Source organism: Vigna radiata, chromosome 10 (assembly GCF_000741045.1).
Source record: "Vigna radiata var. radiata cultivar VC1973A chromosome 10, Vradiata_ver6, whole genome shotgun sequence".
Taxonomy (NCBI): Eukaryota; Viridiplantae; Streptophyta; class Magnoliopsida; order Fabales; family Fabaceae; genus Vigna; species Vigna radiata.
Genome location: NC_028360.1, coordinates 11,454,191 through 11,481,818, shown reverse-complemented (window position 1 = coordinate 11,481,818; position 27,628 = coordinate 11,454,191). Strand labels below are relative to the sequence as shown.

At 32.0% G+C, this 27,628-nt stretch overlaps 2 protein-coding genes across 4 annotated transcripts; both read left to right on the top strand.

Moving 5' to 3' along the window:
- Positions 1-900: 900 nt before the first annotated feature.
- LOC106775016 (probable linoleate 9S-lipoxygenase 5) lies at positions 901-9,457 on the top strand. The gene is made up of 9 exons (XM_014662040.2): positions 901-1,202; positions 6,103-6,401; positions 6,475-6,715; positions 6,828-7,166; positions 7,268-7,353; positions 7,471-7,578; positions 7,679-7,983; positions 8,075-8,338; positions 8,532-9,457. Exons 1-9 carry the CDS (start codon positions 1,046-1,048, stop codon positions 9,283-9,285), a joined length of 2,553 nt encoding a protein of 850 aa, XP_014517526.1. The 5' UTR covers positions 901-1,045; the 3' UTR covers positions 9,286-9,457.
- A 1,460-nt stretch (positions 9,458-10,917) lies between these two features.
- On the top strand, positions 10,918-27,029 carry LOC106775953 (DNA polymerase zeta catalytic subunit). 3 transcript variants are annotated; one of them, XM_022786557.1, is made up of 25 exons: positions 10,918-11,106; positions 11,268-11,350; positions 11,599-11,653; positions 11,980-12,029; positions 12,165-12,277; positions 12,432-12,474; positions 12,642-12,710; positions 13,438-13,548; positions 13,680-13,848; positions 13,973-14,064; positions 14,154-14,329; positions 14,411-14,558; positions 14,744-16,376; positions 18,725-18,946; positions 19,348-19,652; positions 20,241-20,383; positions 20,530-21,121; positions 21,620-21,766; positions 21,850-21,933; positions 22,894-23,169; positions 23,676-23,783; positions 24,137-24,342; positions 24,616-24,919; positions 25,804-26,415; positions 26,726-27,029. In XM_022786557.1, the coding sequence occupies exons 1-25, from the start codon at positions 10,995-10,997 to the stop codon at positions 26,897-26,899; spliced, it is 6,027 nt and encodes a 2,008-aa protein (XP_022642278.1). In that variant the 5' UTR covers positions 10,918-10,994; the 3' UTR covers positions 26,900-27,029. The 3 variants fall into 3 exon arrangements, with proteins under 3 accessions (XP_022642278.1, XP_014518696.1, XP_022642279.1); XM_014663210.2 differs by lacking the exon at positions 21,850-21,933; XM_022786558.1 differs by lacking the exons at positions 10,918-11,106; positions 11,268-11,350; positions 11,599-11,653; ... (2 more) ...; positions 12,432-12,474; positions 12,642-12,710 and having other exon boundaries at positions 13,447-13,548; positions 13,684-13,848.
- Positions 27,030-27,628: the final 599 nt, after the last annotated feature.

Sequence of the window (27,628 nt, the reverse complement as noted above, 5' to 3'; positions counted from 1 at the left end):
AAACCAAAATCGCCCAAAAAACTAAAAACATATTTAACCCAAAATTTAGATACAAGAAAACACGATAAAGCTAAAAGAACATGAAAAACGAAAGACATTACTTAAATTTAACTTTTGTATTATTGTGAAAACATTTGTGTAAAAGTTAATCCAGGTTTGAAGATATAATTTATTATATTTTAATTATTAGGAAAGTATATATTATATATAATCAATTAAGTTAAAAATTTGATGAATTATATTATAAATTTATTCTATTATATCTATTTAAATAATTTAATTATATAGAAATGAATTATGTTTTATATAACTAATTAGTTTTTTAATACATTCCATTTTATAGTTAAATTTTATTAATATTATAACACAACAAATGCAATAAATAATTAAGATACAAAATAATAAATAAAATTAAATTAAATAACGAGTAATTTATTTAAATTTATTGTTTTCAATATATATATATATATATATATTACTTTTCAAGATTTTTTTTTAAGTTTTTGTTTTAATTTTAATTTATATTTTTAAAAATTAATTTTACGTAAAATTATTATAGAAAGTTACATAGAATAATTCCAATTATTTTCGAGCATTCTCTATTTGCAAAACGAGAAAGTACTTAACTTGAATGATCGGTATATATAATATTTCTTAATTTTTAATTATATTTATTTTAATATAAAAAATGATTTAATATTTTTAAATATACTAATTAAAAAAAAAAATTGCACTGAAAGAATCAAACTAATAAAAAAATTATTTCTTCTCTTACTCGAATAATTTTACTTTACTTTTTCCTTTATTTCTTTTAACTTTCATAATTTTCACCGATACTCCAAACAAACAAATGCTAAAAGACAGCTTTAAGGCAAGTTACTCTTAAATGAAAAAAAAAAAGAAAAAAAGAAAAAAAAGAGCCTATAAATACACAACCGCACAACTTGATGCATCAAGAGTTTCTTCATTGTAACTTCTGAGATAAAAGCACGTCAAGAAGAAGACCGTGTTTGGCAATCTGGTGAACGCCCTGGAAAAAAACAACATGAACAAGAGAGATAGAGTGAGAGGGAGAGTGGTGTTGATGAAGAAAAATGTTTTGGACTTCAACGATTTGAGTGCCTCCTTGCTCGATCGTCTTCATGAGTTTGTGGGAAAACGCGTTTCTCTTCAACTCATAAGTGCTTCTCAAGCTGATCCTGGTCAGTATTTTCTTTTTTCACGTACAAATTATCAATCAGTATTTATATATATATATATATATATATATATATATATATATATATATATATATATCGTATGTGTGTTTTATTTTATTCTGTTTGAAGTCTCATATCGATTAGAAATAAAATTAATTTATGGATTAAATATGTTTTTGGTCAACATTTTAGTGAAAATTGGATTTAATCCCTTTTCAAAGCTTTGGTATCATTTAGTCTTCCAACTTTAAAGTTGTATGAATTTAGTCCTTAAACAACCAAATGTTTGAAACATCAAATAAACCATACACTTTTAACCCTTAATTTATAATATATAAATAAATATAAATCTCATCACCTCACTTACGAAGAAGCACTTATAAATTGATCTTCAACCTCATATTAAATAATTTCATAAGAGTAGTAATATTTTTTTCTTGTAAATTTTTGTTTAACCTGTGAAAGATAGTTTTGCAATGTCTTGCATGAAACTTAATAAAAACTATTTACGCAAAACTTGTTTTCCAATATCACTTAAATAAAAATGTTATATATAGCTTTTTAGTCTCTAAATTTAAACACAAAAATAAATTTTGTCTTGATTCTAACCTTTTGATATATTTTGTTTCTAAATTTTGAAAATAGTTTAACTCAATAATATTAATCTTATAAATAATATTTTAAATTCACATTGAAACCGAAAGGTATCATACATTTAACCTTTAAAAAAATAAAGTAAATTTGCAGATTTAAGAAACTAAAGAAAAATATCTGTGACGTGCTATGTAAGAAATTAAAACCTACTGAAAGCATTAATTCTATGAACATTTTTAGTTAGCATTTATTAACTTTAATCAATGTGTTGGAGTTGAAAACCATACGGCAACATTTTTTTACATAAATACGATAACAAATTTGAAAATTTTTTGTGTATCTCAATCAAAACTTTATCCTTTTTTTCCCCTCAAATACACATATCAGTATTTGTCAAAAACAATAATAGAAGAAACGTGAAAGAAGAACAAGGAAAAATAGTCACTGTAAAAAGTAAAATTCTATATCATTAAATAGAAATATATCATGAGTATCGGTATTTTGATTTAAAATTTCATTTTACAACTTGAATTCGAAATGTTGAATTAGATTTTATTGGATCGATTAGAGATAATATCAATTTATAATACATAAATGGATGTAAAATTTATTTTATAAGTTGATTTTATAAGGTTGACTTAAAAAATTCATTTCCTAACACAGTATCAGAGTTAGAACCTATCATAATGATATTTGTTGTTTGTTGAAGATATTGTTCTACCTGCTATCTAGTCGAGGTATAAATCTCATCTTACAAGCCAATTTTGTGAGTTGAATTAGATTTAAAATCCACCATTTAACAAATTTAATTTTCCTTTTTAACTTTTTATCAGAATATTTTATAAACAGAACAAAAAAAAAATATATCAAATATTAATACAGAAAGTATGGTTTTTTAAAATAATTTATATGATTAAATTAAACTCGACAACAATTTTTGATGTAGAGTATTTGAAATTATAAGATGTAGAAAATTAAGGTGAAAAATGATGAAAATAGTTTTCATATTACAACCAAAGAAATATAGATATGAAGTTTCTACGTTGTATCTGGAATGCTTGGCGTCCAAGTTACGTGTTTTGTTCAGCTTTCTCTTGCAAGACTTAAAAAATGAGGGTCAATTTCTTCGGTGTTTCGTTGACTACAAGGAATTAAAAATATGATTTTGTTGACTAAGGAATTGAGACTGTAATTTGTTGATAATAAAATAAGATTTAATATTAACATTATATCTTTTAATAAAACACATACAATAAGTATCCTATTATCATTATTTTATGAAAACAATTAAATAATATGTTGAAAATAGATGTGTATTTAAAGTTCACAGATAATTCTAACAGAAAGAAATAGACAATACATACTGCCTTAATTAATGTTTTCACACACACATACACACAATAAAATATGTCACTTCTATCACAATAAGACTACTAAATATAAGGATAATGATATTTAGAGAACATTTTTTTTACAACATTTAAACATTGATTACGTACCAATATGTGAATTGGTCGTAAATTACTCCATAATAGTGTTTATGATTATTATTATTGATTATGGAGTAATTTACGACCAATCACAGATACGTAATCAATATTCAAATGTTGTAAAAAAAATGTTCTCTAAATATCATTATCCTAAATATAAACATACACATTAATTAACATTTAAATTTTAATACTTCCAACATCATAAAATAAAGATGATACTTAGATAATAGACTAAACATTGATTGAATATAATGAAAGATAGTTTTAAAGGAGATTTTCTTTTATTAAAATTACTCGTAGTTTTCTATATTTGACTTACAGTTTCTAACAAAATATTCAAAATATAAAAAAATATGTAAGCATAATTAAAACAAACTATCTAAATAGTACAAATAGTTCATATAATCACTAAATTATTTTTTATGTAAGCATAATTTTCAATACTATTTCTTTCCTCAAATATATAGAGGTGCCAAGGGCATCTTTTACATTAATTTTAATTATATAACAACATTATATATTGAAAAAAAAACAGATTTTAAGGTTATAATAAATATTTGAAATAATATTTACTAAAGTTTAATATTTTAATAAATAATATAGTTTATAATTATTTGTCACAATATTATAAATGTAAAATAATATAAAAAAATCATGATACATATTATTTATAAATTAATTTTTATTAGTATAGTTACTTTTTCTTAAATTTATAAAAAAAAATTACATAAGCTTTATGAAATTAATATTATATACAAAGACATTGTAATAACTTAATTGATGTTATAAACCCCAAACCTAATAAAAACCAACGAATTCATCATGAACCTGTAAGGTTTAAGCTTGAACTCCCCAATATCTATTAAAAAAATACATTATGTTAATAAATTATGTTTGTAAAGTAAAGACTACCAATATATATATATAAGTGGCTATAAACTTTAATTTATAAATTAATTTTATACATTGAATTTAAATTTAAAATTTATTTTTTAAAATAACAAATCTCACATGATACAAATTACTAAAAAGTGAAGTGTACACGAGATGTATGGTTATCTTTGTGTTACAAACAGGATTTCAAGCAATCTCGTAGAATGATTATGGTTTAATATATGAAAAATATTAGTAAAGAACGTTATAACTAAATAGATATTACGAATTTAAAACCATAAGCACTAAGTATATGTCGGTTACAAAAATCAGAATTAATTATAGAATAATTTATACATGATTTGTAGATACTCCATTTATTTAAACACTTCATGTCGTCATTTGTATGAAAAATATGAAAAGAAAAGAAAGTATGAAAAGCTACACCACCAACACATTATGGTTAAGAGATTGGGTATACGAAAGAATGTCTATGAATTTGGAAATTATGATTAGTTAAGGAAGATGGTAAATTACAACATTCCTTAACCGTTTACATAATTGACAATGTAATACCAACTAATAAAAAATCAAAGAACAATTAGTGTTGATTAAATAATTTATTAATATATATTTTTGTTGGAAATCCCACATCGACTAGAGATAAAGTCATTTAAGTGTATATAACTGGATGCAAACCTCTCTTTACAAATTGGTTTTGTGGGGTTAAGTTAGACTCAAACTCTACTTCTAATAATTTTTTTAAATGTAGTATATTATTGATTTCTTCTTTTTAAATTCACAAAACATTGTAAAAAAAAAAAGTAAACAGAAAAGTCAAATATGAGAGGTTGAACCACAAGAAAAATATTGAAGGTATTCTTGAACGTGAATATCCTCTTCAACCTAATGTTTTTCAGAAGTGACTAAACTTCTGTCATAAATTTGACTTATCTACTTTTTAATTATGTTCAATTTTATTGAATCCATCATTTGATACGCAATCTCCCTAGTTTAGAAATACATATATATTTAATTGTAGATTTCTTATTGGTAGTAGAAATGTACTAAGATGAAAACAAATGTTTTTTATTTTGATTTTAAATGTTATGAAAGTAAAAAGAATACAATTCTTTTTTATCTCTACAAAGACAAACAAAATAAAAAGACATGGATGCAAAATTATGATTGAGTTTCTCAATAAATAATTTTGATCACAAATGAAAATGCAAAAATTTAACAAACAAAAGAAATTTATGTTAAACTTCTTATTGTATGATGTAAAACAAATTGTTCAAATCATACACTAGATAATCTGATGTCAAACAACAAAAAGTTCGACCTAAATAAATTTTACTTATTTAAATGTCATTATTAGAGATGATAAAAGAGTTAGATAAGACATAAATAACGTCTATTTGCTATCTAACCTATAATGAAAAGTCCATTCATTATCCGTTTCATTACTCATAGGATATTTGTTTAAAAAAAATACTCGTAAGTGTTCATGAATACATGCATATATTTAAAAAAAAATATGTTATAAATTAGGTGTGTTAGTGGTGGGTAAGAACTATTTTTCAATGAAAGGGTATTACTTTCTAAAAAAAGTTCTTCTAAGTTTAAAGTGTACAAAAAAATTATATAAGACTAACTTTCTTTGTCAATCATATCATCGTATCATATTTAATTAAAAATTATCCATATTTCTAAGGATAATGATACTTTCACAATTCATTTTTAACAATTTTTTGATAACAGGACACGTGTCATCATTTTATTGGTATGTTTAAATTTATTTTTAAAAAAATATTTGAAACGGACCAATCATAGACTGCCAGCGTTGTCAAAAAAATAGTTGTTAAAGAGATTTTTTCCTAATTTTAATTCATCATTCTACGTATGAGGTTTCCTTACCTAACATGTAACCTATGGTAATGAAGTTGAAGGTAACGAGATGAAAGGTAAACTTGGAAAGCCTGCATATTTGGAAGATTGGATTACCACAATCACACCCTTGACCGCTGGTGAATCAGCATTTGGGGTCACATTTGATTGGGATGATGATTCCATAGGAACCCCAGGAGCTTTTTTAGTAAGAAATCATCATCACACTGAGTTCTACCTGAAAAGCATGACACTTGAAAATGTTCCTGGCCATGGTGTCATCCACTTTAACTGCAACTCTTGGGTATACCCTGCACATAAGTATAAAAAGGATCGCATTTTCTTCACCAACAAGGTAAAGCAGCATAATGAAGTCTTATTTTCTCTTAGTTATTGTGAATTACTAGTAATTAATGTATTGCATGCAGGCATACCTTCCAAGTGAAACGCCAGAGCCACTTCTTAAGTATAGAGAAGAAGAACTAGAGAGTTTAAGAGGGGATGGAAGAGGGACCCTACAAGAGTGGGATAGGGTGTATGACTATGCATACTACAACGATTTGAGTGATCCAGATAAGGGTGCAGAATATGCTCGTCCAGTTCTGGGAGGTTCCACTGAATATCCATACCCTCGAAGAGGAAGAACTGGTAGACCACCTACAAAATCAGGTTAAGCTTTTCATGTCTTTCTTTGGTATTCATTTAAGTCTGAAAACGTTTTAGAAACTGAATTTTGGTCTTTTAGTTTTAAATTTCTGATATGGTGTTGTTATTTTAGCAGATGCCAAGAGTGAGAGTAGATTGAATTTGGCCATGAGCTTGGACATATATGTTCCAAGGGATGAAAGATTTGGGCACTTGAAATTGTCAGACTTTCTTGCTAGTGCACTGAAGTCCATAGTTCAAGTTATCAAACCCGAGCTGGAATCTCTATTTGACAGCACCCCTGATGAGTTTGATAGCTTTGAAGATGTGTTTAAACTCTACGAAGGTGGGATCAAGGTGCCTGAAGGTATACTTAAGAATGTTAGAGAAAAAATCCCTTCAGAGCTGCTCAAAGAAATTCTCCGAACTGATGGAGAAAGGTTCCTCAAGTTTCCCATGCCTCAAGTGATTAAAGGTATTTTTTTTACTTAATGTGTTGGCAAAGAAACCTGAAAATCTCACTTTTTTTCTTTTGTAAATAACTCCGATAATGACATTCTTATAATGTTTGAGCAGAAGATAAGTCTGCATGGAGAAGCGATGAAGAATTTGCTAGAGAGATGTTGGCTGGTGTAAACCCTGTTATTATTCGCTGCCTCCAAGTACGAACAAGTGATTTTAGCCTTAATGTCTCCATGTTTGTCGAAATTATCAAGTATCTTTTCGTAAACTTAATTGGTAATAATCGTTTCCACACGATTATGCAAAATAAATTGCAGGAATTCCCACCTGCAAGTAAGCTAGATGGTAAAGTCTATGGCAACCAAACCAGTACAATAAGGAAAGAACACATTGAGAGCAACATGGATGGGCTCACAGTAGATGAGGTAATTTTCAAGTTAGCTAGAACTTTTGTTGTCGAAGTTAATTCATTGTTTACTTTAATGGTATGGTTTTGTTGCTGTTACTTTCATATCTGGTCAATAGGCTATCAGACACAAGAAGTTGTTCATATTAGATCACCATGATGCACTGATACCATACATGAGGAAGATAAACTCCACTTCTACAAAGACTTACGCCAGCAGAACAATTCTTTTCTTGCAAAACAATGGAACTTTGAAGCCATTGGCTATTGAGTTGAGTTTGCCACATTCTGAAGGAGACCAACACGGTGTCATAAGTAAGGTTTACACTCCTGCAGACGAGGGTGTTGAAAATTCCATCTGGCAGTTAGCTAAAGCTTATGTAGCAGTAAACGACTCAGGCTATCATCAGCTTATTACTCACTGGTATAATACTATAACTTCTTCAATTATGAAGAAACAGCAAAAACCATCTTTCATTGAAAACAACTTTTTGTATCTTTTCCATTTGTTACAGGTTGCATACTCATGCAGTGATTGAACCATTCATCATAGCTGCAAACAGATGTCTTAGCGTTATTCACCCTATTCATATACTCCTGCATCCACACTTTCGTGACACCATGAATATAAATGCAATAGCAAGACAAATCCTCATCAACGCCGGTGGCTTTGTAGAGGCCACAGTTTTTCCATCAAAGTATTCCATGGAGATGTCATCTGTGATTTATAAGAACTGGAATTTCCCTGACCAAGCATTACCCACAGATCTCATCAAGAGGTACATCACATGCACAACATCATTACTAGACTAATGGTTTGTTTTAAACATATATATGGTTGAAAACATGATAACATAAGGATCATGCTCACTACTTTGTGATCCAAATCATGATAATTAACTAACACACACACACACACATATATATATCCAATTTGATATTAATGAGCTGATACGTAGCTGCTTCTATCAGAGGAATGGCGGTTAAAGATTCAAGTTCTCAACACGGCCTTCGACTTGTGATTGAGGATTATCCGTACGCTGTTGACGGGCTAGAGATTTGGTTTGCCATAAAGAACTGGGTTGAGGAATATTGCTCCTTTTACTACGAGGATGATGACACAGTTAAGGAAGATAGAGAACTACAATCTTGGTGGAAGGAGTTAAGAGAGGAGGGTCACGGTGACATGAAAAACGAGCCTTGGTGGCCAAAGATGCAGACTCGTGAAGACCTCGTAGAAGTGTGCACTATCATCATATGGGTAGCTTCAGCCCAGCATGCATCCACCAACTTTGGCCAATACCCTTATGCAGGTTTCCTTCCAAACCGTCCAACCATAAGCCGAAGATTCATGCCTGAGGAAGGAACTCCTGAATATGATGAACTGGTGAACAACCCTGAGAAGGCTTTTCTGAAAACAATCACAGCACAGTTGCAGACCCTTATAGGCATTTCACTCATAGAAATATTGTCTAGGCACTCTTCTGATGAGGTGTACCTTGGACAGAGAGACACTCCTTACTGGACTTCTGATGTGGAACCATTGAAAGCGTTTGAGAGGTTTGGAGAAAAGCTGGCGCAAATTGGAGAAAGGATTCTGAAAATGAACAGTGATGGGAAACACAGAAACAGAGTTGGACCAGTTAACATGCCTTACACTTTGCTTTATCCCAGCAGCAAAACTGGACTCACTGGCATGGGAATTCCCAACAGTGTCGCAATTTAAAAGGGCTTGCATATAATACCATGCATATTTTTCTACCATTCTGTCTGAGGATATTTTTAGCTTTCTGATTTTTCATTGTTATTCTTTCTGCAGACTGTTTCATTTACTGTTATATGTGTGATCTAAGAATAATTTATTACGTGGAATTCATATGATTTGAATAAGATTATCAATAGGGAAAACTTTAAATTTAAATTATAATTGATCGAGATTGTATAGTTTTAAAATTCAGTATCTCTGAAACGGGAACATTTAAAATTAGAATTAAAATGAATTAAATTTTAAATATAATAAATTGCAATAAAAAATAAAATTGAATACACAGTAAAAAAAAATAACATGATTTAACAAGTGAGAACTAACATTCAAAATCTGAAGTTTTTGGTTCACCATCCCATGTTACCTATGGTTATTAATATTGAAGTTAAATTTATTTTTAGTATTTAAACTTTTAAGCGAAATTGAATTTTTTTCCCTAACGCCTTTATATATTTTTTGGTTTTTAAATTTTGAAAATGAATAATATAATTTTTTTAACTAATTAAGTTAAACTTTTTAATTTAACTAACATAATTAATTTATGTTAATATATAAGTTGTTTACACTTTAACACGTTTTCATTTTAATATTAAAATACACAATTTTTATTTTAACAAAAAAAATAATAATTAAATTAAAATACTATATTTATTTAAATCTATCTATGAACATAAATAAATTCTAATTTCTTTTTATAAAATTAAAATATACTTAATCTAATATTAATAAAAAAGCTAAATATATCTTCTCAGTGCATTATCTCTCGTTGCTCTTACCGCAATTATAATCACGACAATCGTATTTTAACATTCTTAAACTTTTTATACTCATTTCACATTATTTTTCACTCTTTTTTATTAATTTTTTATAAATATAAAAAATGTTTTTTTTATGATTATATTATCCCTACATAAATATCAAATAATTATTAAACGGTGTCAAATTATCCCTACATTTCACAAGTTTTTTTTCACCTTTATTCTCTGATGAGCTCTTTGAGACAAAGAAGAACCATAGAGAGTAAAATATTAGATCCAGTTAAAATAATAACATTTTAACAATATTTAATTTATTTTTTAATTTAAAATTTGAATATATATATATATATATATATATATATATATTATTATCATAACATTATAGAAATTGTAAAGTGGGAGTATTTTATTTGAAGGGAGTCAAAATATTATTTTTCTTCCAAATATCTTATTTTAATAGTTTTGTTATCAAAATCATGTTTCAGAAAGGCTATTCTAGAAATTGTGTTCTAGAAATTTTGAAAATCTTATTAGGAAAGATTTCTTGAATGGTGTTTTAATAATTACAACTGTAAAGAACGGAATGATCATTTTTAAACAGGGGTAAAATGGGGTTTAAGAATTTCATGGGGATGCAGGATAGAAAAAAGGAGATACAAAAAGAAACTACCTTTTACAGCGAAACTAGAATAGCTGATATAAATTGGGCCAAATGCGGGCGGGCCTCATTGATTTCGGCCCTAACAACCCCGCGCGCCGAAAAAAGAAAAATAGACTAAGAGGGAGAAGTTTTAAGTTAAAAAGACTTCTCATAACTACCTAGCGCCAAAATAAATAGAGGAAACCAAGACTTTCTCATCTTCTTTCTCTCTTGGCTACTCTTCCACGAAGGAACATAAGTGAGTGTAAATCATGTCAGATTCACAGTCCAATTCCGAGATCTTCACCGTTCGGATTGTGTCCATCGACTATTACATGGCGCCGCCAATCCCTGACGCCGATATCTGTTATAGTAGCTTCCACGGTACGAATCCAGCCCTATGTTCTTTTTCACTTTCCAAGAAAGATTGAACTCTGTCCAAGAACGAACGGCAACAGTTTAGGGTTCATTTCGCGTTTCAAAGTTTTAGTGTTCATCTCACTGAGCACTAGTTTGCGTTTCATTGTTTTATATTTTTTACTTAGGTGGAGAGGTGAACGAGGTGCCTGTGATAAGAGTGTATGGTTCTACTCCTGCTGGCCAGAAAACTTGCTTGCACGTGCATCGGGTAAGATCACACGTGAAATTTCTTTGTGTTGTAAACCATATTCGGTTTAGAAACTATGCATTACTCGTTATGGTTCATATTTACTTCCCTCATTTCCTCGTTGAGTTTAATTTCATGTGATAGCGTTTTTTCTATCATAAATGCAAGACAAATAGTTTTATTATTTTGTAATAAGCGAAGTTGTGACTGTTTCTTTTATATGGTGCTGTTGTTACGCTTAAATTGTGTAATCTAATTATTCATTGTAGGCTTTACCCTATTTGTATGTGCCGTGTTCGGATATACCACTTCAACTGGACCAAGGTAATAGCAAGTCACATTTACCAGTATCTTTTTTTCTCTACATCAACCGTGTGTTTGTATTGTCATATTTATATTTGAATTAGTTTCATTTCATTCTTTTGACGATTTTTATTTATAAGTTACTTATTTTTTATGTTTTAACTATTTTATATGCTGTATGCAAATTTTATTTATTTTTCTTTTCTCTTTTTTACCTGTGGGCCAGTTTTAATAATCTGGATGACGCTTATGATTTATCTAACTTTCTTTCAGTATCCATGCTTCAAACAAATCTCACATTTTCATTTACTTGATATCCGGATTTAATTTTTTTGGTTGTTGCACAGGTGATGCATTCACCTATAAGGTAGCTGCTTCTCTTGAGAAAGCCTTAAAGGTATCCTTGCATGAGTTAGAAAGTGTTTAGTACCCTCTATTTCAATGTTTTTGTGTTTATGCTTAATATATACGGCTTCTTATATTAATATTAAATATAAAAATGCGGCGTCACATTTGGTTGCAACCTCTACAGCTTAAAGGCAGTGCTGGTTCTACAAGGCAGCATGTACATGGATGCAGTATTGTAAAAGCAAGGAAATTCTATGGCTATCATTCACTCGAGGAGTTATTTGTAAAGATATACTTGTATCCACTATCCTGATATTTTCTACATATTTTTTATTTGTGATATGTTTCCATGTGCATATATACCACTCGTATCTACAAGGTCAGGTGATGCATGATTAAATCATGGAAACATTCTTACCCAAAAAAAAGTAAGCCTTGACTGGTGCTTAAGATATTATCCTCAAGATGTTTCTCGTGCAGCTAGTCTTCTTTTGGTACAATTTCTGGATATTTCTTATGAGTTTGATGCTTGTACCTCGGTTATTTCTTTGTTCAAAATGTGCAATTTTTTGTTCTCAAGTGGAAACTATTTGTTGAATTTATTGCAACTTAATTTGATGTTATACACAGTAAGCTTTAGTCTTGACATTTACTTTTTCAGGCTTGTGCTGTTCTTGATAAAAGTTTACAGCCATATGAATCACATATTCCCTTTATTCTTCAGTTTCTGGTATGTACATTCGTATGATTTATTGTATCTAAATGTTTAAGTAAAGTTAAAAATGACATTATGATTAAACTAGTCACTGTCCTTGCATAGTGCCTCACAAACCCCAATTTTTTTTTTTGCCTGGCTGCACTCATCTGCTGGAACTAATCAGTATAATGTTATGTTTTTCCATTTCTTATATGGTTTGGGTTTACTTGGTTGGGTTTCGAACATCCAGCTGCTGTCATGTGCTTGGAGCTTATGTTATTTGTTAATTTTGATTCATCTCTTATCTTATGATTTACTCATTCCACTTTTTACGTTTTGATAACTAATTGGTTAGTGGTTTGTGTGGAGTGACATTTGATATTTGTATAGTGGATTATTAGGATAAAAATATTCTAATATCTCCACTGCAATTAGGAAAAAATAATCCTTAGAATTTTCACATTCATTCAATCAAATTTTCTTTCCTTTAAGAGAATGTGATTGTTACAAATAAAGGAGTTGATAATCTAATTAGCATGATTGTTATAAATAATATATTTCTTTGTTCCCTCTCATCATTGGAGCATGTTAAATTGGTTTATTGACATTTCCTAGGGCTACTTATGTGAACTGATAGACTGATTGTATCTCTCCATGAATGTTCAATTACGTGATTGCAGCCCAAATGAAAAGTAATGTAACACATTTTGCCTAGTTTTTCTTATGTTGTAGATATATACACTTTGTTTTGTTGTGTTAGGTTGATTACAACTTGTATGGCATGGGTCAATTGCACCTATCAAAGATGAAGTTCCGCCACCCGATACCTGACTCTTTCAAGAAATTAAATATTGGTGGCCAGCATACAAAGGTGTGTTGACTTTCACATTTTTCATTTTCAAGTCCGTCTATTTTTCCTGCATTGTTTAACTAACAAACTGTTATATTTTCAATGATACATGTATCCCTTATTTATATTTGATACTGTAATATTTTGATCAGGCAGATCTTTCTCATGCATGTCTAGAGTCCAAATATTGGATGGCTTCCACAATTCCATCTGAGTGGATATGGTTACCCACAAGCAAATCCAGTGCTTCTTTAAATGATAAGGCTCACTGTCCTAAACGCCAAAGCATCTGTGAGCTTGAAGGAGATACTTCTGTGAATGGTTTGTCTAGTTTCATGGCCATACTGACACAAACACAGATGTGCATGCACACGTTTATGCTAAAATATGTAATGGTATCTTCTGCTACTGCTGTTTTCCTTACGAAAAATATCTGTTGTGGCAGAGATTCTTAATCAGCAGTTTAAAATGTATTCATCTCTCTCACAAACATGCTCAGATACCAACATGGTTCAGTCACTTGTACCAATATGGGAGGTAGCTTATCATGATTGATCTTTCTGTATCTCTGTTCTGCATGTTATTTGTTTGGGTTTTATCTAAATTAATTGGCTTAATTGTTTCAGGAACAACAGAAGCGGACTGGGATTCATGAGGCTACTATGCCTTCTGATCCCGGCAAACCACTTCCAGAAGATGTTATGAAACTTTTCTCTGGTAGTCTGGACTTTGAGAAAAAATTTATTGAGTTATGCAGTGAAGTTGGAACCTTATTTTGTACTCCTTCTGGGAAGGAATTGAGGTTTGTATTATGTGATTTATTATTACATGATGGAAACTTTATTTCATGTTGTGAAGCATTAAAACCCTTAAATTGTTTCAGCGAAACAGACATAATAGGGTCAGCATCACCACCTGCTACATTATGCAAAAATGCCAAATTCCAAACAGAAGGGACTGACGCCAACCTTGAAATGTTGACTATGGATGAAATTCAGTCAACTGAAATAATTGGATCGGTGGACATAAAGGCAATACCTTTTTCCATGACTTTTAAATTTATTTGTTGTTTTTCTTAAAGAGTCCTGGAACAATATCTGAAATGAAGGCACAGGGATGTTATATTTATCATAGCACCATTCAACCTTTGCTTTTCTTTTAAACAATATGGTCTTTTAAAATTTTCTCTTGGATTTCTGTATTTCCTGCTTTTTAGGCTGTTGATAAGGAAGCGAAAAATCTTCTTAAGTGGCTTGCAACTTCTCAAGCTGTAGAGGATATAAACTCTGATGATGATCTTGCTTATGAAACAATCTTGACTCCCTTGTTGCCTGCTGCAACAATTGATAAAGTGTTGGAGGAAGCTAATATCGCCTATGAGAGTGAGTCCCAGAAGGAGTGTCAGGATATTCTAGATTCAACTGATGATATGCTTGAGTTGGAGTTTCCAAAGGAAAAGCCTTCTCTTTCCTTTGGTTACAATTGTCCTATTGGAAATAGGAAATTACCCCAAGTTGATGGTTCTAATGATGACAATTTCTCAGATCAATGTGGTAGTTTGGCTGGAACCTCTTCTTTAGCAGATATAAACAGTGAATTCAAAAGCGCCTCTGAGTACCATGTTCTGCATAGTACAGGCACGAGCACAGTTAGTAAAGATAGAAGGAATAAGAAATGGGGGTCTTTGCCTTTATCTGCGATTGATCAGGTTAATAACGATGGAGAGCGAGCTACTTTACTTGTGACTCATCCAGTTGAAAGTAATATTGGAGATTCTGCTTGCTCAGATCACCTAACAATAAATGAGGTTAGTAGTAGTGCTTGTATTTTAAGGAACAAGGACACAAATGCGTCAGATTCGAAAGAAGTACACAGATCAGTTACCTGTTCTTTGCGGGACTTGATGAGGCGAAAGCGATCCTATCGAGTTGAACAAGCTGAATATGACTCGGGAACTACTAAAAAGCTTCTTTTAGGCAGGCATGAGGAACCAGATGTATGCTTTGGGCAAAAGCAACTGAATTTAAAAACAATGCAAATTGATGTAGAAGAGATGGAAAACCAAAAGATTTGTGAACTTGAAGTTAGCAATCATGCTAATTTATTGCATGGGAAACTGCTCCTTTCAACTGGCAGTGATGGTCCTTTACACGGTAGTAGGCCAAAAGATGAATGTTTTGGTCAACATGAAATGGAAGGTATAGAAGCAAGTACAGTATTGAGGAACTGTACAAAAGGAGGTTCTGCTTTAATGCATGGTGGACCAGGGCTCCATAAGCCTGAAAAATCATGTTTATTTGATTCCATAGATCAATCTGTGGCTTGCAGGGATGAAAACCTTAAGGGTGGCTTGACTTTTACGAAGCATGTAGCTTCTGATACATATATCAAAAGTCCCTTTTTAGACACTCAGTTCAGAACAGCTGCTGTTCATGAAGTCAGAGCTCCCGAGAGCAGTCCACAAACTGATTCTTCTGCTTCAACTAGTGTGCAAAGCGCGTTCATTATTGATAGAGTGTCTGGTAAATATAATTTTGTGGATCAAAATTCTCACCAAAGCTTATCATTTGTGGAACATGATCAGATAATGTTTTGTGAGAATTCTGTGAAGAAAAGTGATGCAAATGATGTGCAAGTATTGCTTAGTGAAAAGCTGGAGAATCACAAGGTGGATGAAAATTTGTTGCATGAGATCATTGACTCTGAACCCACTGACCTAAAGGGTAATCACCCAAAATTAACTGAAGTAACCACAAGCAAGAACCCCCCGGGTGATAAGAATCTTGAAAGTACAGCAATCTGTAATACCTATTTACATTTGGATGAAGATAGCTCTGATGAAATGACAGGTTTTAGCTTTATCCTCTTTGATCCAATTTCCTCTATTTTTCCCTTATTTGCATTTGTTTCTATTTTTTCTGTATACATTGAATTGGTTTTGGGTCTGTGTTTCTCCAAAGGAATTTTGGTGCATCTGTGATGTAGTTTCATAGCATACCTTGTTAAAGAATTGAGCCTATCTCATCCTAAGTTATGTATTAATATTCAGCCAGCCTTTTCAATATCTTTCTGTGGGCTTAACCTACCATTTTCTAGAATGGACAGTGTACAGCTCTTACAAAGGACACTGAGATAGTGCTTTTATGTTGATCTATTTGTGTAGAAGTCAAATCATTTAAGAGAAGTTAATAACAAGTATCCTTTCATTGACTTCGTACACTTATCATTTGGATTTAATGCTGATTTATTTGAATTTGCCACTTTGTCAAAAAAAGTTCACTGGTGTTTACCTGCTTTCTTGGCATTTTTTTTGCTGGAAGACAAATAGGAAGTAGTATTATGAATGCTAATATCTGATAGACAGTCATGAGGTTAGCAAAGTTTTTGCAAACAGTTATTTTGTTAATGGACTTCCTACACTTGGCATAGGAAACTTGCATATTTAAATGTTTGTCTTCATCATATCTACATTTAGAGGCACACCATCATCTTAATGAATCTTGGTAACTTGATTGACCCACCCGTGAAGTAACCTTTTGCTTGGATAGTGAATTTTACAATTTACAGGAAATTCAAATACATTAAATATGAATTGCTTTCCTTTGAAATTGTTTAATATTTTAAATGTATTGTTTGGATAAGACAAATCAAATTAATTGAGTTTTAGTTTTTCTGTTTGGAAAAAGTATTTCAATCATCACTAAATACAAAAATTCTCACCAAATAACATCCATCAAAAATAATTCCTGTGAACGTCAACAAAAAAATAACCACTACAAACTTCAATCAAAGTAATCTGGTGACATACTGAAAAATAGATCCATTGACATTGGTTGACAAAAACCTAACAAAGTACAACTTAGAAATGGTTTTGGCCTACATAGGCACAATAATGTCTATTAAAAAAATAACTTCTATTAGCATTGATTAGAATACCCTGATTTACACTGGCAAAAAATTAGTCTTATTGGCATCAATAAAAAAAATTGGTTGGTATCGATAGGAGAAAAGTGTTTCCAATGTTGGTTGTGAAAAACTCGATTAATGTTGATCAACAAATAATTCTTATTTACATTCTGGTTGACATTGGATGAAAAGTCCTTTTAAAAAACACAGTTAATTTTGATAAAGAAAATCCTAACTTAAATCAAATTAAACTAGCTTATGTTGGAAAAATAATTAACTTTGGCAGTGGATTAAAAAATAACTCTGAATGACTTAAACTTGATAGAAACTTTGTCGATGTCCATTGAAAAAATAATGTTGAGTTGACAACACCCCAACTTGGGCCGGGTTAAGAGAAAATATGAAGACAAGAGACAAATTTGACATAGGTGAAAATGTGGAGAATTTCAAATGCTTACTCTTTCGGTGATAAAAATCTTTAATTTTAAATAACCAAATTAATTATATATATCATATTCCTGTTTCATAGCAGAAACCCATTTTGGATTTTTAATAGCCTGTGTAGCACTTAAAGGTTCAATATTGGTCAGAAATAGTGAAGGATGAATTGAATTCTAGGATTATGAATACCAGATTTAGATTTTGTTTGCATAGGATGAGTATTAGGAGGCTTAGGGAGAGGCTCAAATTCAGTAGGTATGATAGTAGAGGCAGAAGTAGTTGATAACTGAGAGACATATTTTCAATATTGGCAGCCTGCGATGGAGAAAATAATGATTCAGTTGGAGGGGAGAGGTTAGGAGTAAGACTGAAATACTGAGTATTGGTAGGAACGGGAGCAACAGATTAAGGAAAAAGATCTGTTAGGTTTCTTAAGAGCAAGAAACCTGGAAAACAATTTGGGTTTAATTCCAGAAGGTGAAACACAACAACAAACACTGTTTCTTTATTTCAGAAAACACAACAATTGTACAACACTTTCAAGGAAGCCTGTTTTCCTAAAAAATTAATTTCTTTTAAAATTTCCTCTTCGAACAACATATTTTTGTCGTTAAATATTCAAATTCTCTACAACAATGAATGGCCTTTTAAAAGTTCTCCATCCAAACACACGACAATGCATTTTATGAAATTTCTACACTCAATTTTTGTCTGTTATGTAGGTGATACCGATGTGGTGGAGACTTGGTGATGGTTATTGATTTTAGTTTGTTATGCATCTAAGTTCCGTGGTCTGATCTTATTGTGTGTTTGATGAAACTTCACATTGGATTGTGCTTATTACTTGAAGGTGATGATCTGAATGTCTTTCTTCCAATTTCTGCAAGGAATTCTAAGAAAGGGATGGAAACTTGCAACGAGTATTTTACAAATAAAACCCTTACATCTAATGGGACAAAGGTTGCCAACACTCTCTACCAAAATGATGGCTCTCACCTTTACCTATTAACGCCTAATATTTTGCCTCCTTCTGTGGATACTGTGCATAGATGGCTACTTCATAATGAGAGAGGTATCTACTAAACCATATGTGCATTTTGTACCTGATCAGTGATTTGTTTTTACCCATACTACTTGTTCTAGGAAATTCACTAAAGAAAAGATTTGCTTCTTATCTGAAGGGTACAATGCTTTTCTCAATTTAGTATATAAGTTGCACACTGGAAAACTGTTGGTTTTTCTTCAGCCAGTTTATTATTGTTAATAAGAGATAGTATAAAGGTCAAGAATGGAGTTCATGTCTTGGTCTGAACAGACATTGTTTTTACAGCTCATGAAGAAAAAAATAATGCATACAGCTAAAATATGCAGAACTTTAACATACGACTAAGACAAATAAAACATCTTTGTACATCTATAACAATTATGGCAGGGTAATACCTAGATCTGGTTATATCAATCTTCTTTCATCAGGGCATAGTGTTGAGCATATACATCAAGAAACAGATGCAGAGAACAAGGATGTACCTAAATGTGCTTCTGAGTCTGAACCTCCTATTAGGCCTAAGCTGCATGAAGATGCTGAATCAGAACAGAACCCCAAATGCAATGGAGAAGGACAAACAGAAAGAGTGAAAACACTTCTAGATGACTCACAAGATACTTCTCAGATATCTGCCCCTGATGGAAAATCAATCTATACCCCTCTAAGTCAAATTGGATTTCGAGACCCTGCAAGTGTTGGCTGTGGACAGCAACTGACATTACTTAGTATAGAGGTATTGGAGATTGAACTCTCCTTTTTTTTTCAAGCTAATATGTTGTAGCTTCTTAAGTTCTGTTACATCTATCAAAATTGCATGTTGAATTCTGATTTGAAGACCATATTATAGGTATTTGGTGTTTAAAGCAACTTTTCCTGTCATTTCCTATGAACCAGATCCTTGATACGGGTTATAGTCAAACATGATGTTAATAACTCAGCCATCAGGCCGAGTTCTCTTGTTACTAGTTATTGCTATTATTAGATGCTTTATGGTGTTTATTAAATCAATTTGCTATAGTTATACCGAAAAGGTTATGCCTTAATTTTTTACTATATTGATTTAGTTGCAGAAGGGTAGGGGTCATTGTTACATGCTTATACTAATACTTTAAGGAGGGATCAAATTTTTTTTTATAATAGGATTGTGGAATGTATTTGTCTTTTAGTGCTTGTTATTAAAAGGTAATGTTGTTTTGGATATGTAAGTTTTATTATCTTTGAACTATATTTTTAAATTTTAAATAAGCTTTTACTTCTTTTTAAATTAAAATCTTTATAGGATTGTTTCTCTCATAGGTCTAAACTTGACTGTAACTTGTAGATTCTTGCAGACTCTAGAGCAGACCTTTTACCTGATCCTCAATTTGATGGCATCAACATTATAGCTCTTGGTTTTCAGAATGATAGTGACTCTGATGTTGAAGTTCTAGTTCTTTTACGCAGTAAATTCGTAACTTGTCAGAGGTATGGTGATGTCTCTTTTTATACCCATTTTCTTTCTTGATTAGTTTTCTATTGTGGACAAATTTTGTATTTTCGTAAATGCTATATCTCTTACAGGATTATCACATTTAACAAAATTGCTGTTCTTATTCTTCATTGGTTTGCAGAAATTTTGATGGTCTATCTGGCTCTAAAGTATTGGTCTTCACTGATGAGAAGCTATTGTTAAAAGAATTTATAAAGATTGTGTCTTCATCTGACCCAGATATTTTGATGGGTTGGGATATTCAAGGGAGTTCTCTTGGTTTTCTTGCAGAAAGAGCATCCCATCTTGGTTTGGGATTACTTAACAATCTTTCTCGCACTCCTTCTGAGTCTTTGATATCTTCTGATGATACGAAAACTTCTGAAAAAGATATGTTGGAGCTGGACATTGATGACACTCCTAGTCTAGATTGTTGTGTGCCAGAAAATTCAATAATCGAGGATGAATGGGGACGGACACATGCTAGTGGAGTTCATGTAGGAGGCAGAATTGTTCTTAATGTATGGCGATTGATCCGTGGAGAAGTTAAGTTGAACTTATATTCAGTTGAATCTGTAGCTGAATCTGTATTGAGGCGGAAAATTCCTTCGTTTCACCACAAAGTGCTGACGAAGTGGTTTTCAAGTGGTCCTGGACGAGCAAGATATCGGTGTATCAAATATGTGATTGAGAGAGTAAAGCTGAACCTTGAGATATTAAACCAACTTGATATGGTAAGGTAGCATTATAGGCTTATTGTCAAAATAAGCATTTTCTTAACTAATGTTTCCATCCTTGTTATGGCTACAATATTACCCGAATCTAGTCATATTTGGGTGCATTGAAATGTCAAAAACATGTTTGCAGTTATTTACTCATGCTTTTGAAGTTTCTCACAAGTTATTTTAGGCTTCTCTCTTTAAATAGAGTAATAGATGTGTTCAAAGAGAGAGAGGAAATGAAAAACTTACGGTGAATGTGTTTCTCAAACAACCTTTTACTCAGTCAAATACGGAGAATAACCATTACTACCTTCATCATAAACGTACATACAAAATCTCATGATATTTCCTTATTTGTGATATTGCTAACAAGGTCATTCATCCATATTGTTCATGCAAGCCCCCGTGTGCTTGGATTCCTTAATTAGATTTGTACTGCTTTAACTAACATTTACATTTTCTTCTCTAATTTGTAAGCTTTCCTTATTCTTGATTATTTTTCTTCTGCAGGTGAATCGAACATCAGAACTTGCTCGTGTCTTTGGCATAGAGTTTTTCTCTGTTCTCTCTCGAGGATCACAATACCGTGTTGAGTCCATGTTTCTGAGGTTGGCCCATACACAAAACTACCTTGCTATCTCACCTGGAAATCAACAGGTTCTCACAAGGTTCCCTTATTATTTCCTTTATATTTCTATATGACTAATTATGATGTTGAATGTTTGTAATGATATCATAAGCCAAGCCCAACGAGATTTTATAGAAGTGCTGTCCAGACTCCAATGTATCATGCTCTCTCCTTGTGTGGTCTGGGGAAAGTAAATGTACGCAGCCTTAACTTTGCTAGCAGAGTGGCTAATTTTAGAGTTTGGACCTGGGACTTCTATACCACACGACAGCAACCTGACTGTAGCTCCCTAAAGCATAATAAGATTGTACTGTGACACTAGTCTGGAAGTCTTGTCCTTATCTTGACAGTGTTGAGTTAAACTCTAACATTTTCAATTGTCCACCATCCTCCTAACATGATTTCGTTTTTCATTTGTGATATATGCTTTTTCAGTATTCAGTTATTTAACATTTCATGCCATTTTTTTTTTATTTTGTTTTTTTTAGATGATGTGGTTATAACTAAGAAATCTTATTTAATAAACTAGTTTTCTTGGACACAAGGAAGAAGGAGATCTCAAAACTAAAAATATACAAGTTTTAATAAGATGTACAAACAGAATTTCACCAACCTTTCCTCTGCTGCCACAGCCAACTCTCCCATCAATACTCTCCCAAGCTTTTCCTTCCCCACTCATACCCAAACAAAAAATACTCATAATTTAAAGAGGGGGAGGAGGGAGGTTCGTCAATTTTATTATTCATAGCATAGCCTGCATGTCTACTACTAATATTGAATGAAACAGGACAACCATGTTGAAACCTGTCATTTTCTCTCCTCATTTTTGTAATTTCTTTTCTGTTATTTTAGTTATCAGAAAGGAGATTGGGTGTGGTAAATAAAAAAAATAGCAATAAAATGTTCTTAGGTGGGTTTTGTATTCAGTGCATCACGAGGTTACTTATCCAATCATTTTGTTTAATATGTTTTTATCTCTTTCTACATTTGTTTCACTTATTCACCATTGAAAACAGTTTTTGAGATGCATTGCTGTTCAACTTATCAAGTTGTCCCTAGTATTTTTGTTATTATGAGGCTTCCTTTGTGGTCTTTTTAATGCTTGTTTTCATCACCCGTACCCAAGGGGTTAATAAATAATTTTTGTATCATCTAGGTTGCTTCTCAACCTGCTATGGAGTGCCTTCCTCTAGTAATGGAACCAGAATCTGGATTTTATTCAGATCCTGTTGTTGTGCTTGACTTCCAGTCTTTATATCCATCCATGATAATTGCATACAATCTTTGCTTCTGCACTTGTCTGGGTAAAGTTGTGGGATCAAAGGCTAATACACTTGGAGTTAGTCCCTTCTCACCAGAGCAACATGTTCTGCAGGAGTTAAAGGATCAAATCTTACTCACTCCAAATGGTGTTATGTTTGTACCTTCCAAGGTGATTCAGTCAATATTTTTTTTACTATTCTCTAGCTCCTTTTATATTTTGAAGTCCTGATATTAATGGAACTGAATGAATGCAATAGATTTGAGAATTGCAAATTGTGGGGCTAATTTCTCATTAGCTGACCAGTGTATTCACTCAATCTCTTATTTTTGCTGTTTAGTGCCCTTGAATCTCGACCCACTGTCTTCCATCTCTCCTATGTAATTCATTGTGCTCACACAGATGAAGGATTCTTAAACTTAATATTAATGGAGCTGAATGAATGACTTATATTTGCTGAACTTTTAATTTCTGAAAATTATGTGCATAGTTTCTGTTTAACTGATCACTTTCCATACGCACAGCATTTTATTTCATCTAGTACTAGTTATTTTCATTTCTCTGTACAACAAACTGTATCTTTTTAGCCAGAAGATGTTTCATTATTCTTGTAAGTAACTCCTGTCGAAAGGATGAAGTGAATATAATCTGTACTGTGCTGTGTCATACTCATACAGGTTCGAAGAGGCATACTGCCCCGCTTATTGGAAGAAATCTTGACTACTAGAATTATGGTAAAACAAGCAATAAAAAAATTGGCTCCTGCAGAGAAAGTTCTTCAGCGGGTATGGATTTGAATGCCTTTTCATTGTGCCCAACGTTTGTTTGAGTACAAATATCAAGAATCTATGCTCTTTTGTTTTATTTTGTTATATTTATTGCTCATACTGGACAAAAGAAAACACTAAATTGTGATTCTTGTAGTCGAGAGGATTTTCTGAAATCCTCCAATTATTTTTTGAAAAAAATAATGAAATCGAGAAATTTTATAAAATATTCCAACCGAATGCATGCTAAATATTTTTTAGTTCATGAATTTACTTATATCTGCTGTTTGTGATGTAAGGAATGATTCTTTTATTTGCTTAATTTAATAGACTTAAATAGTATTTACTCAGTAATATAATTATCTTTTCAGATATTTAATGCGAGACAGCTTGCTTTGAAGCTCATAGCGAATGTAACATATGGTTACACTGCTGCTGGATTTAGTGGTCGCATGCCCTGTGCAGAACTTGCAGACAGTATTGTTCAGTGTGGTCGTAGTACACTGGAAAAGGCTATATCATTTGTAAATCAACATGAAAAGTGGAATGCTAGAGTTATTTATGGAGATACTGATAGGTAACTACATACCATGTGTAATTAGAGTAAATTATATTATTGTCTCATGAGATTTGCCCATGGCATACCCAGATCTCTTATTTTGGAGGTTTACTGATCCTCATTTTCTATTTTTTACTTCCAACAGCATTTACATACAGTTGGTTGGGTTCTGAAACAATGAAAGATAGCCAATGGCTACTTTTTACCGTAGTACCATTTCCTTCCTTCAAGATTAGTAAAGTGGAAGGGCTGTAATTAAAAAAATTAATTAAGTGATTGTATTTTCTGCAGTATGTTTGTCCTCCTTAGAGGACGCACTTTGAAAGAGTCTTTCCAAATTGGGAGTGAGATTGCCTCTGCCATCTCTGCTATGAATCCAAACCCTGTCTCCTTGAAGATGGAGAAAGTTTATCACCCATGTTTCCTTCTTACTAAGAAACGATATGTTGGCTACAGTTATGAAAGTCCTCATCAAATGGAACCTGTTTTTGATGCCAAAGGTATTGAGACAGTTCGCAGGGACACATGTGGTGCAGTTGCAAAGATAATGGAGAAGTCTTTGAGACTCTTTTTTCAGCAACAGGATTTATTGGAGGTATAAATGCTAGCAGATTAAGCCTTTTATATATACATCACAGTGAAAGTAATGGTCATTTAAAATTTGTTATAGGGAGAGAAAATGAGAAAAATGTGATGAATTCCCTGTATCAATTGCACAGTGGAGCCTATTATATATTACGGGTCATAAAATACAAAGACTATAGCTATTAGCTACCCTGATTGTTGTTATCACATACTAATATCTCTTTTTTTTCACAAGTTGAGGCACTCCCTCGTCTCATTCATCCTACTTGAATTTTATGGTTTACATCTCCCTCTATTTTGTTGTCTTATATGCTGGACCCTAGATATTAAGCCTGTTACTTTGTGGCCAAATTTTGTGAGGTGGAGTTTCAATGAGTTGCATTCCATTATAAATTATTCCAATTTTTTGGCTACTACATAGTGTGAGTCTGGTGCAATTGGTGCTCGTCTATTTGTCCACACTGTTTTCTGCGGCATAATTAAGATCCTTGGTTCACTTATCCTGATATTATTTTATATTTTTGTGAAAATATTGTAATAGAAACTGTCTTGGTGGAAAGTCAATATTCTAGATCCTTTGTACAAGCAATGTCTTTGTTATAACAAATGGTATAAGGAAACAGTAGAATTTCAACTATTTGTGCTGGATACTTCATCTGATATGAAAGTTACAATATTTGTTTCGTCTGATTTCATGTTTGTTAAAGTGAAAGAAAAAACAGAGACATGATAGATAGAGAACCCATGTTTGAGGACGCCAGTTATTGGTGTATATAGGATTAGAGGATATATAATTTCCTCTAGACCTGAAATTTTGTTGCCTATACACAATAAATGTAGAATATTCTATTCTAAATGTCAACAATGCTTAATACTTTTTTTTGCTGTCTGCAGGTGAAGACTTATTTGCAACGTCAGTGGAAGAGGATTCTTTCGGGAAAATTCTGCCTTAAAGATTTTATCTTTGCGAAGGAGGTCCGGTTGGGTACCTACAGTGCAAGAATGTCATCACTTCCTCCTGCTGCAATTGTGGCCACTAAGGCAATGACGGTTGACCGCAGGGCAGAACCACGTTATGCTGAGAGAATACCCTATGTTGTAATCCATGGAGAGCCTGGAGCCCGTTTGGTTGATATGGTTGTGGATCCCTTGGAAGTTTTGGCAATTGATTCCCCGTATAGAATAAATGATTTATATTATATTAATAAACAAATAATACCAGCTTTACAACGGGTATTTGGGCTTGTTGCTGCTGACCTCAACCATTGGTTTTCAGAGATGCCTCGTCCCACAAGGGAAGCTTCTGCAAAGCATAAATTAACTTCAAATTCCCATCGAACCAGAATTGATTATTACTATCTTTCAAAACATTGTGTATTATGTGGTAGGTTGGCCCAGGCATCAGCCCATTTATGCAATCAATGTTCAGAAAATGAGGTAGCTGCTTCAACAGCACTAATTAGTAAGACTTCGAAGTTAGAGCAAGCGATGCAACATCTTGTTGCTGTAAGTATATTTGCATGAGTTTTTCTCATCTATTGTTCATTGTGTTAAAGTATTTTCTAGAGATTGTGTCTAACTCTCCTTATAATGGGATTGATTGTCATTCCACGCGTGGGGGGAAATTTGATGAAGTATGATAGGCTGTCTATGTACTTGGATTGGTTTCTAGTTTTTGTTTGCAGCTTTCTGTTGATTTACCACTCTGCTATCAAGAAACACCTTGTTACTTTCTGTAAATCCCTTAGATTTGATGCTTTGTGATGCTTTTTCTCTTTCTGGTCTATTGATAGTTATATTTTTAAAACTCTGGTAGATATGTCACCATTGTGGAGGCGGGGACAGGCTTCTTGAAAGTGGTGTGAAATGCACGTCCATTTCATGTATGGTGTTTTTTGAGAGGCGGAAGGTTCAGAAAGAACTGCTAGCTGCCACCCATGTTGCTGCAGATAAAGACTTGTACCCGAGATGCAGAGTGGAATGGTTCTGAAAAAAGGTTTTGCTTGGTAGTGTAACATTTTCCTGTACAAAATGGTAAAATTATCTCCATTTTTCGATAAACCAAATCAAATTTGTATAATTCTGTAATGTTATTAATCAGGTTACATGTATATTCTTGACGTGCTCTGCATCCTGCACACAATCATAGACTGTTTTTTATAGGAATTTTTACCAAAATTGTGTAATCCTACAAAAAAAAATAGTATTAAAAACAGTGCAAATTTTAAAAGAATTACAAAAATGAATAAGCCATGCTAACATGTTGGCATCGCTTATCTATTGTAATTTTTTTTTTTTAAATTTGGACCGTTTACTTAATTTATTATAGGAATTGCATTGGTTTGGTAAAAATCCCGTTTTTTATATTTCTTTTCCTCAAAAATAACATTTTCTCTGAAAATTTAGTTCTGAAATTTGTTGAAATGTTTTGGTAACCTTTTTCTAAAAAGACAAGCTATCTGCACTGCTTAAGAATTTAATTAAAATGTATAAATACAGAAACATATTTTTTTACATCATCATTTACATATGAAGTGATGTGCATGATAAAATTATAAATGTTAGTATTAAATTGTAAAATCTGAATGTGAGGGGTTGAGTAGTTAGTAATATATTTATATCACGTCTATGGTGTGTTAAAATTAAAATTATCATTAAAAAGAAATTGTTGAACAAAAGCATAAATTATTTTTCATTCTACTTTTTTGTTTATAATCAA